Source organism: Dendrobates tinctorius, unplaced genomic scaffold (assembly GCF_039654945.1).
Source record: "Dendrobates tinctorius isolate UK_male_01 unplaced genomic scaffold, ASM3965494v1 ptg000156l, whole genome shotgun sequence".
Classification (NCBI taxonomy): Eukaryota; Metazoa; Chordata; class Amphibia; order Anura; family Dendrobatidae; genus Dendrobates; species Dendrobates tinctorius.
Genome location: NW_027361823.1, coordinates 29,208,560 through 29,227,595, shown reverse-complemented (window position 1 = coordinate 29,227,595; position 19,036 = coordinate 29,208,560). Strand labels below are relative to the sequence as shown.

General features: G+C 44.9%; 1 protein-coding gene across 3 annotated transcripts in view; it reads left to right on the top strand.

Moving 5' to 3' along the window:
- JMJD1C (jumonji domain containing 1C) overlaps positions 1–19,036 on the top strand; it is a 278,879-nt gene that overhangs the window by 173,122 nt on the left and 86,721 nt on the right. For 2 of the 3 annotated variants that reach the window (XM_073548301.1, XM_073548303.1), the window contains one exon: positions 2,793–2,906. The exons of the other annotated variant lie outside the window; for it this stretch is intronic. In XM_073548301.1, the coding sequence (XP_073404402.1) occupies positions 2,793–2,906 (114 nt within the window). The remainder of the gene's footprint in view (positions 1–2,792; positions 2,907–19,036) is intronic. 3 annotated transcript variants of the gene reach the window in all.

Below are 19,036 nucleotides of genomic sequence, written 5' to 3'. Positions count from 1 at the left end.
CCCCGAGGGCGCACCCTTTATATCCTGGGATCTGGAAATCACAGAATTTCCTGTTCTCTGCAATACAAATACACTAATATTTCTGCAGGAAGAATGGTGAAGCCTCCATTTCCATTGTCCTGTGCCCGACAATCTTTGAGGCCAAGTGAAGAATCACCAAGGAGAGACGAATGAGAAATAATATCCATGACTACTTTCACATAATAAAATAACAAAAAAAGCGTTTTAATTGAATTGAGCTCGTTTTGGATCATGTTGCCAGAGGTTTCTATGCTTTGTGTATTTCTGAGATGGTGAACTTTCTCCCTGGAGGCAAATCACTATTGTGGTTTTGACTCTGGCTCTTGCCTTTCACTAATGGAGTTGAGGCCGGCTATCGGATCCTTGGCATTGCGCTCTGGAGCTGAGCACACTGCGGTGTCTGTTTCAGCCAGAGACCCACTGAGATCATAGGATAAAAATCTGACCTCCCTCGCTTCCCGGGAGGATCAGATGCTGCACCCACAGCCATGTGTTCACCAGCCCAGACTTCTCCAGTACAGAAGTATTAACTCCTTGTAAAGAAGGCGCTCAGCCAGTGTCATTTATTGTCTTTTTCCTCTGTAGTTTTTAATCGCTCTGATAGATGTAAACCAGTGACTCTGAGAAACCTACCAGCACCTTACTGTTCAATTCCTGTAGTATCTCTGTGAATTTCCAGTGTAAACAGAGCTGTTCCATTTTCTTCCGTGTCTTCACTTCACCCGTGGTGGGCAATTCATTTTCCTGAGGGTCCTAGTGAGAGACTGTAACTTTTGTTGAGGTCCGAACCAATAGGCTGAAATTAATTCTGCTCAATATTAATATAAACATATTGTAATTTATTATTTTATATTAATGTTAATTGTATCACTTGATATTAAGTAGAAAAAATTATCTGTTTATTATTTACTTATATAGCTCCATTAATTCCGCAGCGCTTTACATACATTATCGTTGCTGTCCCCGATGGGGCTCACAATCTAGAATCCCTATCAGTATGTCTTGGGAGTGTGGGAGGAAACCGGAGAACCTGGAGGAAACCGGAGAACCTGGAGGAAACCCACGCAGACACAGGGAAAACATACAAACTCCTAGCAGATGATGTTCAGGACCCCAGCTCTCAAGGCTGCAGTGCTAACCACTGAGCCACCATCTATATACTGTATGAGCCCACACACAGCCCTCCTTTCTACAGGGAGTCTAAACACCACCCCCTACATACAATATGAAGCCCACATAGCCCCTTAGATACAGTATGAGCCTCCACAGCCCCCTTAGATACAGTATGAGCCTCCACAGCCCCCTTAGATACAGTATGAGCCTCCACAGCCCCCTCAGATGCAGTATGAGCCTCCACAGCCTCCTTAGGTACAGTATGAGCCTCCACAGCCCTCTTAGGTACAGTATGAGCCTCCACAGCCCTCTTAGATACAGTATGAGCCTCCACAGCCCTCTTAGATACAGTATGAGCCTCCACAGCCTCCTTAGGTACAGTATGAGCCTCCACAGCCCTCTTAGGTACAGTATGAGCCTCCACAGCCCTCTTAGGTACAGTATGAGCCTCCACAGCTCTCTTAGATAAAGTATGAGCCTCCACAGCCCCCTTAGATACAGTATGAGCCTCCACAGCCCCCTTAGATGCAGTATGGGCCTCCACAGCCCCCTTAGATACAGTATGATCCTCCACAACCCTCTTAGATACAGTATGAGCCTCCACAGCCCCCTTAGATACAGTATGAGCCTCCACAGCCCCCTTAGATGCAGTATGGGCCTCCACAGCCCCCTTAGATACAGTATGATCCTCCAAAACCCTCTTAGATACAGTATGAGCCTCCACAGGCCCCTTAGATACAGTATGATCCTCCACAGCCCCCTTAGATACAGTATGAGCCTCCACAGCCCCCTTAGATACAGTATGAGCCTCCACAGCCCCCTTAGATACAGTGTGATCCTCCACAGCCCCCTTAGATAGTGTGATCCTCCACAGCCCTCTTGGATACAGTGTGATCCTCCACAGCCCTCTTAGATAGTGTGATCCTCCACAGCCCTCTTAGATACAGTGTGATCCTCCACAGCCCTCTTAGATACAGTGTGATCCTCCACAGCCCCCTTAGATACAGTGTGATCCTCCACAGCCCTCTTAGATAGTGTGATCCTCCACAGCCCTCTTAGATAGTGTGATCCTCCACAGCCCTCTTAGATAGTGTGATCCTCCACAGCCCCCTTAGATACAATATGAGCCTCCACAACCCTCTTAGATACAGTATGAGCCTCCACAGCCCTCTTAGATACAGTTTGAGCCTCCACAGCCCCCTTAGATACAGTATGATCCTCCACAACCCTCTTAGATACAGTGTGATCCTCCACAGCCCCCTTAGATACAGTATGAGCCTTCACAGCCACCTTAGATACAGTATGAGCCTCCACAGCCCCCTTAGATGCAGTATGGGCCCCACATTGCCTGCAATGTTATGTAGTGACGTCCTCACGTCTGCTGTATCGGTCGCACATGATGATTGGTGGAGGAAGGAACTGGCGGCATATAACATGTACCTTATGCATCTCGTCCACATGAAGCTACCCTCCTGCTGTGGCTTTTCAGGTTGAATCTGCCTGGAATCTCCTATCGGTTTCAAAGTAGAAAGCCCTGTACAAGTGTGGCTATACTGAATTCAGTGGGAATAGTGCCGGACCACCATGATGTTGCTGACCTTTCAGATGAGGACTTTATTTAGTTGATGCCCTAATAATTTCCATTTCTTTGTTTTTAGGCTTTCAAGCCCCTGGTTGGGAAGGGAGCGTACAAGTCCATAACTGCAATAGAGTTTTTAGTGGAGAGACATCTGGAGTTTGCAACTGAAGATGGTGCCTTTCAGCCCTATCAGGTAAGGCTGGGTGAGAATAACATGAGGTCTCCAGGCGGTGCCACGTCCTCGGAGGGTGGTTGTATTATTAGATGTGCTTGCTGTCTGGCCCCTCGGGTGGAAATCTTGTTTGTGCTGCTGATTTTAAAGTGAAAATTAAGAGAATAAACACGCAGTCCTATGATTTATAGTCTAGCGGCAGTTTTTGGCTTTCTAGGGGATGAGTTACGTAAAGGAACCAGTGATTTATCACCCTGTGACAGATGGATACGATTAGTAGAAGGATTAGATTTGTCCCAGAAACCCTCCTGTAACTGTAGCTGTCAGGATAAGAGCGCCTACCTCCACTTCAGTGTTCAGACCCGACATTGGCCGCTGCGTCTGGGCTACTGGTCCGTTTATATTATATAGTCTGCTGGGCATCCTTTTTTTTCTTTTTTATTTATTTTTATTTTTTTTAGGGCATTAATGTTTTGCATTTGTTTCTGCAAGATTGGACTTGGGAAAATATCCCAATGTGAGGCTGCTATATAAGAGAGAATTTTTAAGGCAATGGTTGATTTTTTGACTCTGGCAGAGGTACACTTTTTTTCCCCCACAGTCTCCAATTGTAGAAAAGTTCTTTACAGGCGACATCATGATGTGTAGGTGGGGAGGGCAGTACTTACAAGTGGCGCCCATGTACGAGTGTCAGCCGAGGACGTTTGCAGAGCTGTGGTCTGGGCGCCATGAAGCGCTGAAATAAAAGCCAGACCAGGGTCGAGCGAATCTTTTTGCTCATTTTACAAGAGGTTTCCTGACACATCCTGGGCCGCCATATGCTAAAAGGGGAAATAAATTAGAAATAGTATGCAAATGCCATGAGATTACCTTATAAAAATATCAATTTATTGAATACATGAGTGACAAACCAAAACTGTACGTTATATTAAAAACATAAAAAAACTACTAGCCCGAACAATGTAACAAATAGGTGACGAGCACCTAACCACATTTAGCCAAGACATACGAGGCATCCATACGTCGCAGAATAGAAGGCATGCCAAGTGTACTGTGCAAATAGACACATTTTTAAAATGGTTTTAATATAATGTACTGTTTTGTCACTATGTAGTCAATAAATTTATATTTTTATAAGCTGATCTCCTGGCATGTGCATAGTGTTTTCCTTGGACACTGTGCTGAACGGGCGCTCTCTTGTTGGATGCTTGGTGCAGGAGGGTACATTCACAGTCTGACAGCGGGGGGCACACTGCCTACTGGCACACGTTGCTCAGTACAAGGTTATGGCTGAACCTTTTGCTGATCTTGATCTCCCATGATGCAGCTGAACATCTGAAAACATTGACTTGAGGTTATTCTTGCGCTCGGCCTTGGACTTTTAAAGCAAATACATGCATATCATAGCTGTGATAAGACGTATTGCAACATACTACCAAGCAGGTGTTCAGATGTAGACAGGCCAGCTATAAGGGTTTTATTGATAACATGGAGCTTATTACAGCATTTATGGCTTTGTTCCCGCCAGACCCCATGTAGAATTTATGCAGATTTTCAGTCTTTAGAGCCCTTACTGTAATGTCAGCTCTATCTGCTTGGTCAGGTATTGGCAGGGTGGGCCGATGGTTTAATGTGTGTGGGGGGCCTTCCCGATTCTAATGAAGTCGGGAGAGATGTATTGGTCAGATGCAATCCTCCATCTCTTTTGCTCTCCGAGCAATGAGACGCTGCCATTGCTGTTTGGCCACACATTTCTTCTCTCTCCATATTAAAAGTACATAAATGATCTGCCGAGCCAAACACACTATTTTACGGGGGACCCAGGAGACATGGTCGAGTGAATGAGCAGCTATTGCGTATATGTATGGCCTGCCTGTAGGAATATAAAAGCATGGTTGCTTTCTTTCAGAAACTGTGCCAACCCCAGACTTAAGGTGGTGTCTGGTATTGCAGCTCAGTCCCCTTGAAGTGAATGGAGCTGAGCTGCAGTTTCACTTACAACCCATGGTCAGTGGTGCCTCTGTTTCTGAAAGAAAGCCGCCATTTTTTTCTGATCCTCGACGACCCCTTAGGCTGTGTGCCCACGATGCGATTTTTAAGCGTTTTTGCTGCAATTTTCGGCGCGAAAACATTTAAAAATCTTGTACAGAACGCCCGCCATGCATTCCTATGGCATTCTGCACATGCTGTGCTAATGCTGCGCTTTTTTTCGCGGCGAAATCGCATCGCGGAAAAAATCGCAGCATGCTCATTCTTCTGTGCGGAATCGCAAAGAATTTCCGTGATTCCGCACCCATAGGAATGCATGAGAATCGCTTACTTCCCGCATGTGGCTATGCCCACCATGCGCGAAGTTAAGCGTCTCATGTGCGGTTGGTACCCACGGTGTGGAGGAGAGGAGACTGTCCTCCAGGCCTTGGGTACCATACCCCTGTAAAAAAAGAATAAAAAATCGGGGTATATTTACCTTCCGATGTCCCGCGCTGCCATCCCGGGCCTCAGCGTTCCCAGTAATTCCTTGCGGCAAGGTCCTGTGATGACGTAGTCTCGCGTGACTCTAGCGGTCTCGTGAGATTGCTATAGCAATGTGAGACCAACGTCATCACAGGTCTCGCAAGGCATTACTGGGAACGCTGAGGCCCGGGATGGCAGCGCGGGACGTCGGAAGGTAAATATACCCCGATTTTTTATTTTTTAATTATTTTTTACATTCTTTCTTTTACTATCGATGCCGCATAGGCAGCCTCAATAGTAAAAGCCTGGTCACACTTGTCAAACACTATGTTTCACGAGTGTGACCAACCTGTCAATCACTTTCCAAGCGATGCTTCAAATCGCTTGGAAAGTGCTTGAATATCGCACCCGAAAATCGCGGCAAAATCGCGTGGAAAAAAACGCGCGATTTCTGGGAAGGAGTCCGGTTTTCAGTGTCCGGATTTAAACGCTACGTGGACACATAGCCTAAAGGGGGTTTTACACTAAGCAATATCGCTAGCAATATCGCTAAAACGTCACTGGTTTTGTGACGTTATAGCGATATTGCTAGCGATATCGCTATGTGTGATACTTACCAGCGACCGGCTCCCCCGCTGCTCATCGCTGATCGCGCGAGAATGTCCAGCTCCATTTCTCGTCGGGCGCTTCCTGCTGAGACTTCCTGCTGTGACGTCCAGCGACGCGTGGAGTCGGGCGGGAGGACGCAGGATCGCTGTGTGTGAAAGGTGAGTATCGTGCGCTGCGTCGCTGCTGCATCGCTGTGAGATCTTTCTGTATGAAAGCTCACTAGCGATCATTTAGCGATGCACCAGCGATCCTGACCGGGTCGGATCGCTGGTTGGATCGCTGGTGCATCGCTAAATGTAAAAGGGCCTTTAGAGTTTGCTGCTCCGGTGTTCTCGAACTATTGCAGAACTACAACTTCCGGCATATCTGTGGCTGTCGGGGCACGATGGGATGTGGTGTGACAGCCGGAGAGCGTTCCCTTAATGTTCGAGTTCTGACACCGGCTCTCTGTCAGCCTCATTACTGCGATTCCTATACGTGTAGGAAATGCCTGTTTATACAGTTACCAACAAAACAAAAGCAAATCTAGTAGCCTAAAGAAAAAAGCCAGGTCTCCCCGCCTAAAGGCTCAATTATGATTTGGAGGAACTCCCGTTTGCGTGAGAGAGTGCTGGCTTATTCTGCCTGCAGAAATCCTTCCCTCCTTTCTAGCCGATCTCCACCCTTGGCATGACGGCAGGTTTTTATTAAACCTTTATTATGTGTGATCGTCTCGGCTGCATTTCTGGTTACTGCTATCAATAGCTGCAGTGTACCCGTATCCTGGGATGGGGTGTATGGCCAAGAACAGGTTTGGGCACATGTAGAATAGCACGTCTGGCACTGTGGCTTTGAGAAATGATTACGTAATATGTAATATTTTTCCATTATGTGTTTTCAGTCTCAATCATTCAGAATTGATAATACACATGTAGTCAGCCTTTCCGAACCAGTAACTTGGGGACTTCGTGCTGCTTTCGGACCCCATGTGTGTTGCTCCCGAGCTGTTGGCAGCTGCAGATATTTTGCGTTATCGGTCATGTCACATCTTTGTCCCTTTGTCCCTTGTCAGTGCTGAATACTGTAGAATCCCATACACTAGATGGACATGGGCCAGTCTCGCTGACTTCAACAACGCTGGCCAGCTTTGTAATGTGTTTAGGGGATGTCCTCGACCACGTCTGTATCATGGATAAAAAAGGGTCAGGCATGCGGGATTTCTCGTAAACAGACACTGGAGATGACTTCCTGAGGCTTTTTAACCTTTTTTCACATTGTGAACACATGCACACTCTGTTGAGCAGAACATGCATGTGTTGATTTGGTTCAGAAGTGATGTCTGTCATTCTAATGAATGAGTGTTATATATTCAGGAGCACAACGCCTCCCAAGGACCTGTGCACACCTGTAAATTGACGGTGTGGGCTGGTGGCATGGCTCCGCTGCCAGCCCGAACTGCACGCTCTTGAAGGGTATGTGCACACGCTGCGGATTCCGCTGCGATTCCGCAGCGGTTTTGGCCGTTGAGGACCCACAGCAGTTTTAGCTGCGGTGTACAGTACCATTCAAATGAATGGTAAAAAAAAACCGGTGTGTAGATGTTGCGGAAAAATCCGCGCGGATTTGCTGCGGTTTTGAAACCGCAGAAAGAAGTGACATGTCAATTCTTTCTGCGGAATCCGCAGCGGGTTTCTATCTCCACCATTATGGAGATGGTGAATCCGCAGGTCCAAACCGCAGGCAAAACCGCAGATAATCCGCAGGTCTTTTGACCTGCGGTTTATCTGCGGTTTTTGCAAAATCCCTGCGGATTAATCCGCAGCGGATTCCGCAGCGTCTGCACACACCCTAATGCTGCTAGCAAAAGGCAGTTTTGCCTCCTCTGGATCCAATCAGCATCAGTGCGCACTGCGCCCGAGCTACTCTGATGCTACAATCGGGCCTGCTTCAGAGCAGCACTTCTTGCCTAGGAAACCAGCCACCACTGATGGACTGCAGCGGTTGACAATAAACTGGAAACAATACAATTAAAAATCTCTCTGTTCTTAAACTTTTACAAATTTATCTCTTGCTAAAAATCCTCTGTTCAAGCACTTTTACAATTTTTGCCCTCTTATAATGGACAAAAACCCCTTAAAGGGAATCTATCAGCAGGATTTTGCCACTTAATCTGACAGCAGCATTATGTTGAGACAGAGACCTTGATTCCAGTGATGTCACTTACTGGGCTGCTTGCTGTGGTTTTTAAAAAATAAAAATATATTTTATCAGCAGGAGATTAGCACTAGATTTTATGAAAATGACATGAAGCAGCCGAGTGTTATCAGGGTCTCGGCCCATACATTATACTGGTTTCACATAAGGGAGCAAAAATCTGATGTCCGATTCCCTTTAATTGCCCAGGTTATTGCACAGTCCGCAGCCATTATAGGTCATTGCCGGTTTTGTATTGGTCTTTGCAGGGTAACAACTTTAGACATCTGACTTTTATACGACAGATGAGTTCATAGGATCGCATTGTCTCTCCATATAGATCTACCGGGCTATGTTGCGTCTGATTCAGAGTCCTTTGTTTCCCATAGACTTCCTCGCTAATATTGACACATTTGCTATAAATTTCATCAGGAGTAAGAGTATTATTACATAAGGCTTATCAGATTAAATGTCCTATTTCAAAATCTGTCTGTCGTTAACTTCTCCAATTTCTTAGAGCAGCAACTTTTGCAGCTGTCGTAAAGCGCCGTCACGTGCTCCGTTACAACGCGCGGCCATCGAATTATGATGGAGATAAAATATACTTTATTACCGGCGTATGTTATCACTCCATTCACTTGACTGGTGGCCCAGTTATATTTAAAGCTGAGATAATGCTGATGGAGAGCAGATTCCCAGCACAGGGTTGAATAGAGTCCAGGCTGATAAAGTCAATAGGGAAACATGGGGCCTTTGTCCTGAAAGCTTTCTTTGTGTCCTAGTTGAGCAAGAGCCAGTGATAAGATCACACCTTATTTGTTTTTCTGCACACTGGGATATGTCACAATTTATTTGCTTTGCTGGGCCGATTTCTTCCCTAAGGTGATGTGTTCATCTTGCTGCAGGGTGGGCGCTCAGGGCATGTTGGGAGTTGTAGTTTTATGACAGCCGGGGTGCCCACAGGTTGTGATCCACAGTTTTTGAGGGTAAACGTTTAGTAATTGTCACAATACCGCACAATATTGTCATCAGTTTACATGCGGCGATACGCTGCCGACTGCCATTATCTTCAGGCGATGTTAGCTGTGTCGATCATTTGTTGGCAGCGCGTCGGCCCTTGTACACAGGAGGAGCTCTGCCAGAAATGGAATGATCGGTGCGTACAGAACGATCTCGCTAACGATTGTTCTGTGTGCATGGCGTTTTCAGTGCTGGTAAACTACCACCAATCTAGGCAGTTGTTTAACGTCCACGGTCAGCTTGTGGGCCGTAAGCCTACATTGCCAAACCACAGTCATGGGCCCCTGCAGATGGCCATGGTGTGTATGGCAGTACTGACTGGTTTCACTACAACAAATACTATGTGCCGTCCAAGCAAGCGTTCTGGACTTCTCATCCATGCCTGTGATCAGGAACAAGCGTTCTTAAGAACCCTCATTTGGATTATATCGACCCATCTAAAATGGTGCAGACGTGATATTCTATGTCCAGTAAGCTCCTGGCGTAGATGCAGAATGCATACATAGGGGACGCTATTCACTGGTGTCCTTTTGGCGTCTCTGTCTTCCGGTATACATTCACGGTACAAAGTCAGTATACGGATATACAGTGCGGTACTATTAGCGACAGGTCTGACTGTGTGCTTGCACGTTGGGTGACTTGCCGTCCATCGGAAGAGCTTCACCACGTCTACATCTTTAGGAGGCTCTAGACTAATGTGAACAATGATTGTTGTGAGCCTGAAATGAGCATTGATAAGGATCCTCTTGAGCCTCTTATTAATGGCCTAGATGGAGAATACAGAAATATGAGCACACGTGACCCATTGTCGGCGTCAAGGCCAAACTTCTAGTATAAGAAAGGACCTGTATTGTATGTATCAGTCCATGTAGTGATGCCCTTGTTGGTGTTTTTTTTTTTTTTTTTTTTTTTTTTTTTTTATTATTTCATGTATGTGAGTGGCTATGTTCCTTTAGGGTATGTGCACACACTGCGGTTTTGCTGCGGTTTTGGCCCTGCAGAACTGCAGCAGTTCCGCAGACATGGTACTTTACCATGTTAGCCTATGGGTTTTCAAAACCGCAGTGCTCACGCTGCGGTTTTTTACCTGCAGAAAAGCTGCGTTTTTTTTTCCGCAGCATGTCAATTGTTTCTGTGGATTCTGCTGCGGTTTCACACCTTTAACATAGTAGAGGTGTGAAACCGCAGGGCAAAACCGCTGGTCACTTTACCTGCGGTTTTACCTGCGTTTCCGCGGGAAAAAACCCGCAGCAGAATCCGCAGCGTGTGCACTCACCCTTACTCGGTATTTTTCCTGTTGCTATTAGCATTTGGGACCTTAAGTAACCTTGCGTTTCCCTGAGGAGACCTGATCTGCAAGATTGCTTCAGCCCTTTGTGCCAGACTTGGGAGGACAGTGTATTCTTTGGTACACAAGTCACATAAGACATGCTAATTATATATATATATATATATATATATATATATATATATATATATATATATATATATATATATATATAAAATTAGCATGTCTTATGTGACTTGTGTACCAAAGAATACATATATATATATAATTTTTTTTCTTTTCTGCTTCTTAATAGTTTTGTGGCAGCAGAAGGATCTGTAAAGCCAAAGTTATCGTATTCCGAGGGATTAACTTCAAGGCTGAGCCGTGCCACTACCTGCCACATGTTTGTCTGGGAGTGAAATGGTTAACGCAGCCAGGTGTATTATTTTTGCAGACAAGTTCCCTGGCTCCTGTCACTGCTTGTGTGCAGAATAGGGCTAGTAAGTGTAGACCTGCATGTGTATTTGTAGATGTACCAAATATTTGGCTAGGACTTGCAATGGTCAAGGCTGGAGACCTTTGTATAGGGCCAAAGTGATAGTGCTATTTATATCTTGTTTTTGTGTGAGGCATGAAATACCATATTCTTTGGACTATAAGACACACCCCCCCCCCCCTCAAATTTGGGGGGGAAAATGGGGGGTGCATCTTATAGTAGAAATGTACTTGCCAGCAGTGTGGCTGCAGCAGGAGTCAGGCGATTCTGTGGTGGTCCGATGCTGCAGGGAGATGATCTCTCTCCCATCCCAGGCTGGTGCAGCAGTATTCGGCGGTGTTCAGAGGTGCAGGGCTTCCGCTGACATTTTGTTAATGCCCCGCTGTGGCCTCCATGAAAATGGCAGCCAGAGGAGGCGCATGTGCATATTGAGATCTCAGCAACGAGGTCCCATCCCCTGATCTCTGTGCCAAGATCTCAATCTGCACATGCACAGCCTCCGGCGGCCATTTTTCCAGAGGCCATCGCATTACCGCAGTGAATGTCTGGGGGCTCCAGGCTTTCACAAATAGTTGGCGGAGCCCCCTCACCACCGAGTACTGCCGAGCCTGCCACACCCTTCTGGGATGGGAGTCATATCGCCGGACCACCGAACACCCCCTGTGACCCCGTTTTACCAGCGCTGCCGATCCTCCTTAGTAAGCAGAATTCGAAGTGTAAGACAGACCCTTATTTGACGCATTATTTTTTTTCCCTATTTACCTTCTGAAAACTTGGGGTGCGTCTTATTGGTACGGTGGTGCATCTTATTGTCTGAAAAACACGGTATATGGTCCGCTTTTTCTCAAAAAGCCTTGTTAAAGGGATTGTCTTGTATAAGTAGGCCATACTCTTCTTTCGTCCTGGCGCTGTGCCGCCATACTCTACATGGTGTTCCCTAATTGTCTTTTGGTATCCGCATCCTGTAGGGGTGTGCCGTCACCTCTGAAGTTTTCAAGCTGGTCTGCTGCAGCCGTCACACTTCCCTTGAGTAGAAGAAGCTGTATCTTCCTCTGAAATGGGATTTGAAGGCTACACTGGTCTACTGACTCCTCCGCTGCATGTTTATGCCTGGCGGGGGGACACAGGACCATGTATGAAGGAAAGTGGCACAGAGCATACATGTATGTGTTACCTGACCCTGGGATTATATGAAGAGGCTGTTAGTTGGTGGACTGCACCTTTCTGTCACAGTTGTTCTGAATTATGTTTATCTAGATGTTCACTCTTGAAAGTTTGATCCAACATCTAATGCACATCTGGTGAGCTGGTACCACTGAAATCAGATTTTGGCTACCATTGGTCTTGTTTCTATGTCCAGTAGGAGTCTAGGTGCCCATACATGTCAGATCAGTAGTGGCCGAAGCCTCTAATTTCAGTGCTACTTGACAACCTTCTAATGTGTCTTGGGGTGATTTGACTTTTTCCAACTGCTTATGTCTGAAAAAGAAGGATCTGACTGCTGGAGTCAACTTGCCCAAAAGTATCTGGCAGTGACCTTTTCTCCTCCTCCTCCTTCAGAACGTACCAGATTCACCAGGTGTATTAGGAGGTGGAGAGGACGTGAATCGTTTGCCCGATGGCTGTGTATGGCCAGCCTTAGTCACTGTACAGTCGATGAATTTGCAGCTAATGGCATCACTTATGGCCTGTCTGGGTAATTTAGATATTAATTTTATGAGCTATTGATGAGAATGCGATGTTCCTTTCTGCTAATAATTCACTTGGATCGAGACTCTTGCGATTGGTAAATGATTTTTTCTTTTTTAGTTTTAAATAAAAAAAAGTGCAATTTTAATCATTTGTGTCCCAATGGGAATTATTTCCACATATATTCATAAAGATCATAAACCGTGGCCTTGAAGGAAAGAATAGACTGTAGCGTAGGAGGCCTTTCTGTTGTGCTGTGCGTCAGTCCCTGACCTCATGTAGGGTGACTGTCGGCCTTTGTACTAGCGCGGAGCGTTTTGCTGCTGCTGGATATTCTGTAAAAGCGGATTTAGAATTGTAGATCCATATTGTCTATAAAATACTGCTAAGAACCAGCCGTTTCCATAACTTGTGTGTGATTTATTATTAGGTCACCGCACAGATGTGTTTCCCAATCGCTGCCTTTGCCTCGGAGTAGGAAAACACCCCAAGTCCTGCGGCAGCGGAAATATTAAAAAAATAAAATAATGATGCAGTTTTTTGCCTCGGAAGATGGCGTGGTCATAATTCTTAATTAAGAATTAACTGCCAGAGAAACGTACAGTGCGGTACACGATCTCCGCAGGGGAACGGGATTTAAAATGAAATGTCCTTTCATGTCTAGAATGGCGCTGCACCTATAATGTGCTGAAAACTCATTCTGTGCCAGTGTTCCTATTCACTGAATCAAATCCTCTGAGTCCTATCGTACTTCAAAGCTTTCTCCATAAACTCCGGGGTTATCTGAGGATAGTTGTTTAGTTAGCGGCTCCACAGCAGGAATGCTGACACGAATTTTGCAATCTGTGCCATCCCCTTGTGTAAATGAAGCGCTGCAAATAAATTAGACGGCAACAGGCCTGGAAAAGAGAAAAAAAAAAAAAAAAAAATATATATATATATATATATATATATATATATATATATATATATATATATATATATATATATATATATATATATATATATATTCTCTATCTTTTGCATCAGCATGTGCTGAACGCTTGTCTGCACAGCATGCTCTTACTGAAGGTATGGGCCCACTGGGAATGGGGTACTGCTGGACTACATGGCGTGGTATGACGTGCCGTTGTCTAGTTTCATCCACAGATTTGGCAGTGTTTCAGTGGAAGCATTGCTATACATAGTATAACAGCGGGTGTCTGATAACAGAAGGCCCAGGAGCAAGGAAAGTATATGGCCACTTTCATTTCCAACTTAATTTACAAATACATAGTATACAGTGGGTACGGAAAGTATTTAGACCCCTTTAAATTTCACTTTTTTTCATTGCAGCCATTTGGTTCATTTCAAAAAAGTTCATTTTTTTTCTCATTCATGTACACTCTGCACTCCACCTTGACTGAAAAAAAACAAATGTAGAAATTTTTACAAATTTATTAAAGAAAAACTGAAATATCACATGGTCATGAGTATTCAGACCCTTTGCTTAGTATTGAGTAGAAGAACCCTTTTGAGGTAGTACAGCCATGAGTCGTCTTGGGAATGAAGGTTTTTTACACAAGGATTTGGGGATCCTCTGCCATTCTTCCTTGCAGATCCTCTCCAGTTCCGTCAGGTTGGATGGTGAACGTTGGTGGACAGCCATTTTCAGATCTCTCCAGAGATGCTTAATTGGGTTTAGATCAGAGCTCTGGCAGGGCCAGTCAAGAATGGTCATAGAGTTGTTCTGAAGCCACTCCTTTGTTATTTTAGCTGTGTGCTTAGGGTCATTGTCTTGTTGAAAGGTGAACCTTCAGCCAAGTCTGAGGTCCAGAGCACTCTGGAAGAGGTTTTCATCCAGGATATCTCTGTACTTGGCCACATTCATGTTTCCTTCAGTTGCAACCAGTCGTCATGTCCATGCAGCTGAAAAACACTCCCATAGCATGATGCTGCCACCACCATGTTTCCCTGTTGGGATTGTATAGGGCAGGTAATGAGCAGTGCCTGGTTTTCTCCACACATACCGCTTAGAATTATCACCAAAAATTCTATCTTTGTCTCATCAGACCAGAGAATATTATTTCTCATAGTCTGGGAGTCCTTGTGGTTTTTTTTTAAATTTTTTTTAAGCAAACTCTATGTAGGTTTTCATATGTCTGGCATTGAGAAGAAGCTTCTGTTGGGCCACTCTGCCATAAAGGCCCAACTGGTGGAGGACTGCAGTGATAGTTGACTTTGCGGAACATTCTTCCATCTCCCTACTGCATCTGTGGAGCTCGGCCACAGTGATATTGGGGTTCTTCTTTACGTCTCACCAAGGCTCTTCTCCCACGATTGCTCAGTTTGGCTGGACGGCCAGGTCTAGGAAGAGTTCTGGTGATCCCAAACTTCTTTCATTTAAGGATTATGGAGGCCACTGCTTTTATGAACCTTGAGTACTGCAGAAATTCTTTTGTAACCTTGGCGGTATGTGTGCCTTGCCACAATTCTGTCTCTGAGCTCCTTTGACCTCATGATTCTCATTTGGTCTGACATGCACTGTGACTTGTGAGGTCTTATATAGATGGTGTGTGCCATTACAAATCAAGTCTTATCAGTTTAATTAAAAACAGCTGGACTCCAATGAAGGAGCAGAACCATCTCAAGGAGGATCAAAAGGAAATGAGCAGCATGCGATTTAAATATGAGTGTCTGAGCAAAGGGGTCTGAATGTAAAGATGTGACATTTCAGTTTTTCTTTTTTAATAAATTTGCAAAAATTTCTACATTTGTTTTTTTCAGTCAAGATGGGGTGCAGAGTGTACAATAATGAGGAAAAAATGAACTTTTTTAGATTTACCAAATGGCTGCAATGAAAGAGTGAAAAATTCAAAAGTGTCTGAATACTCTCCGTACCACTGTATGTCCACTTCTGACCTTACCGGACTGATGTCACAGCAGCTTACCTAACTAAAGCTTGCGTGTGATATCACAGTAACCTGGTGTGATATCACAGTAACCTGGTGAAAGCATATCTGTGATGTCACAGCCATTGGCTTCCCTATTACAGGGCTATCCCAGCCTGGCCATCTGGCTAGGTGCAGTGTGAGTGGCTTAGTCAGGGATGTGCTGCTGAATAAGGAAAGTGTCTGTAAATAAATGATCGCACTAACTGGTCACACATTGAATAAGTGCCGCTATATACTTGCTGTAACGTTGATCAGCGCATTATCTGCGCATGTAAAGGGACCTGTAGGGGGTGCAGATCCTGCTCCTGACAGCCTTGATGAGGTGCTTTATGCGTAAGCTAATAGTAATATTTGTCTGCCAGCATTAAAGAAGACTGAAGAGTGTTTTTTGGGCATAATGTGGGTGGAAAGAACAGCAGCGCTCTGATGTTTATGTAGAAGAATAATGACGTGATCGGCTTAATGAGCGGAGGGTCACAGCGGAGCTACTGCTGCCTGGGCCTGAAGTAGGGACATCTGTGCCAACATGGGTGTCGAGAGGAGAAAGTTGCTAAATGAGTGGCCTCCTACCGGGAGTTTCCTCATCTATTTTCCTTGTGAGCAGATTTATTGAAGTGTCGGGAAAAGAAAACAAACAAGGAAAGGAAAGGCAGGAGATGAGCATCAGCGCCTATGCTGGCAGCCTTCTCTCTAATGGGGGTCGTCCACCATTTGTTTCAAGTACATGTTTTATCTGTGTTTGGATATTCCTTGTTCACAAATTCATTAAGGACAAATTATTTCCCTTACTGAATTTACCATTACATTATGCTCTCCTTTTATAGGGGTGCACCCAAGCGGCTGACTACAATTTGGGCCTAAGTAGGGCATGGGGAGAGAAAGTAGACCGGTTTCCCTTACTGCGTGAGTTCAGCTCCGTTCACATCTTTCATTTGTCATAAATACTAACAATTCAAGAGCCCAATGCATTCACATAGCACCATTGACTTTGCCTCTGTTTTATGGTCCTTGTAGTAGCGGCCTGTAGGCATATATGTCAGGAGCCCGATGGCCCATCCAACACAGATGTATGGAGGGAGTCCTAGGACAAACCAGTGTAGTCTGGGCCCTCATATTATTAGGGCGCACATTGGTGACGTTACATGTAGCACTTCCAGGGGCAAAAAGCATGCAAATGAGCTGTCCTCCAGAAGGACGCAGACTTTTTTCTTTTTTTTTTTTTGTAGCACTATCTGCAAGTGCCTACCCAAGAAGTCCGATTCTAACCACTTAAGGAGTCTTTTAGGCAACGTTGTGGGGTTTTTCTTTTTTTTTTGCCATTATATTGGAAAACTGGGGCAAACCTATTGTGGCTCGAGCGTGTGAATGCAGGTTATGTTCACGTTTTGTTTGCCTTTTTTTTTCCCAGCAGCCGAAACCTGTTCTCTTGGTTGTAAAAATGCTGCATTCAAAAGCACCCTTTTTTCTAGGGTTTTTGATGGATATTGTGTGATAGGGCGGCACGGTGGCTCAGTGGTTAGCGCTGCAGCCTTGCAGCGCTGGAGTCCTGGGTTCGAATCCCACCAAGGACAACATCTGCAAGGAGTTTGTATGTTCTCCCCGTGTTTGCGTGGGTTTCCTCCGGGTACTCCGGTTTCCTCCCACACTCCAAAGACATACTGATAGGGAATTTAGATTGTGAGCCTCATCAGGGACAGTGATGATAATGTGTGCAAAATGTAAAGCGCTGCGGAATATGTTAGCGCTATATAAAAATAAAGATGAGATGATGATGATGATGATGATTTTTGTCTACAGGACATGTTTAGTTTTATTCACCAAAAAACGCTTAGTTGTGTTTTTGCGCTTGTTACCTACTTGCTATGGTTGAAAAATGCTGGGGAAAAAAAAAGCACTTTAAGAATTGACATGCTACAGACATATAAACGCTGCAGGTTTCCAATTTGGAACAACGGTGGGCATGAGATTTCTTTAGTCTCCTAGCTTTTACTGGCACTGTACTGTAAAAAGCAGCTTTTGCGTTCATGCAGATTTGCATTAAAGCTAAAACGCAGCACAAACGCAATGTGTGTACATAGCCGAAGACAAAATTCCAAAATGGTGCAGGCTGCATATAAGGCCTGTTTCACACTTCAGTTTTTTGACGTCAGTCAAAATCCACCACTTTTAGAAAAAAACGGATCCGCCCATTTTTCAGCGGATCCGTTTTTCCCCCCATAGACTTGCATTAGCGTCGGATTTTGACTGATGTTCGTCCGTCAGATCCGTTTTTTTACTGATCCGTGAAAATTTTAGCGTCTCCCGGGCGGAAGAGACGGACGATGCAACGTTTTTTTGCAGTGACGGTCCGCTATTTTATAGTGCGCATGCCCGGCAGATTTCCCCTGCCGAGCATAATAACCTTAAATACCGTTCTAGAAGCACCGAAAAAAAAAAATCTCTATCTCTCTATCTATCTCTATCTATCTCTATCTCTCTATCTGTCTCTATCTCTCTATCTGTCTCTATCTCTGTCTCTCTCTCTCTATTACTCTCTATCTCTCTAGCTCTCTATCACGCTCTATTACTGTCTCCGTCTCTGTCTCCGTCTCCGTCTCCGTCTCCGTCTCCGTCTCCGTCTCCGTCTCCGTCTCCGTCTCCGTCTCCGTCTCCGTCTCCGTCTCCGTCTCCGTCTCCGTCTCCGTCTCCGTCTCCGTCTCTGTCTCTCTCTATCTCTGTCTCTCTCTATCTCTGTCTCTCTCTATCTCTGTCTCTCTCTATCTCTGTCTCTCTCTCTCTGTCTCTCTCTATCTCTGTCTCTCTCTATCTCTGTCTCTCTCTATCTCTGTCTCTCTCTATCTCTGTCTCTCTCTATCTCTGTCTCTCTCTATCTCTGTCTCTCTCTATCTCTGTCTCTCTCTATCTCTGTCTCTCTCTATCTCTGTCTCTCTCTATCTCTGTCTCTCTCTATCTCTCTATTACTCTCTATCTCTCTATTACTCTCTATCTCTCTATTACTCTCTATCTCTCTATTACTCTCTATCTCTCTATTACTCTCTCTCTCTCTATTACTCTCTCTCTCTCTATTACTCTCTCTCTCTCTATTACTCTCTCTCTCTCTATTACTCTCTCTCTCTATTACTCTCTCTCTCTATTACTCTCTCTCTCTATTACTCTCTCTCTCTATTACTCTATCTCTCTATTACTCTCTCTATCTCTCTATTACTCTCTCTATCTCTCTTACTCTCTCTATCTCTCTTACTCTCTTACTCTCTATCTCTCTCTCTCTCTCTATCTCTCTCTCTCTCTCTCTCTCTCTCTCTCTCTCTCTATCTCTCTCTCTATCTCTCTCTCTATCTCTCTCTCTATCTCTCTCTCTATCTCTCTCTCTATCACTCTCTCTATCACTCTCTCTATCACTCTCTCGCTCACTCTCTCACTCTCTCTCTCACTCTCTCTCTATCACTCTCTCTCTCTATCACTCTCTCTCTCTATCACTCTCTCTCTCTATCACTCTCTCTCTATCACT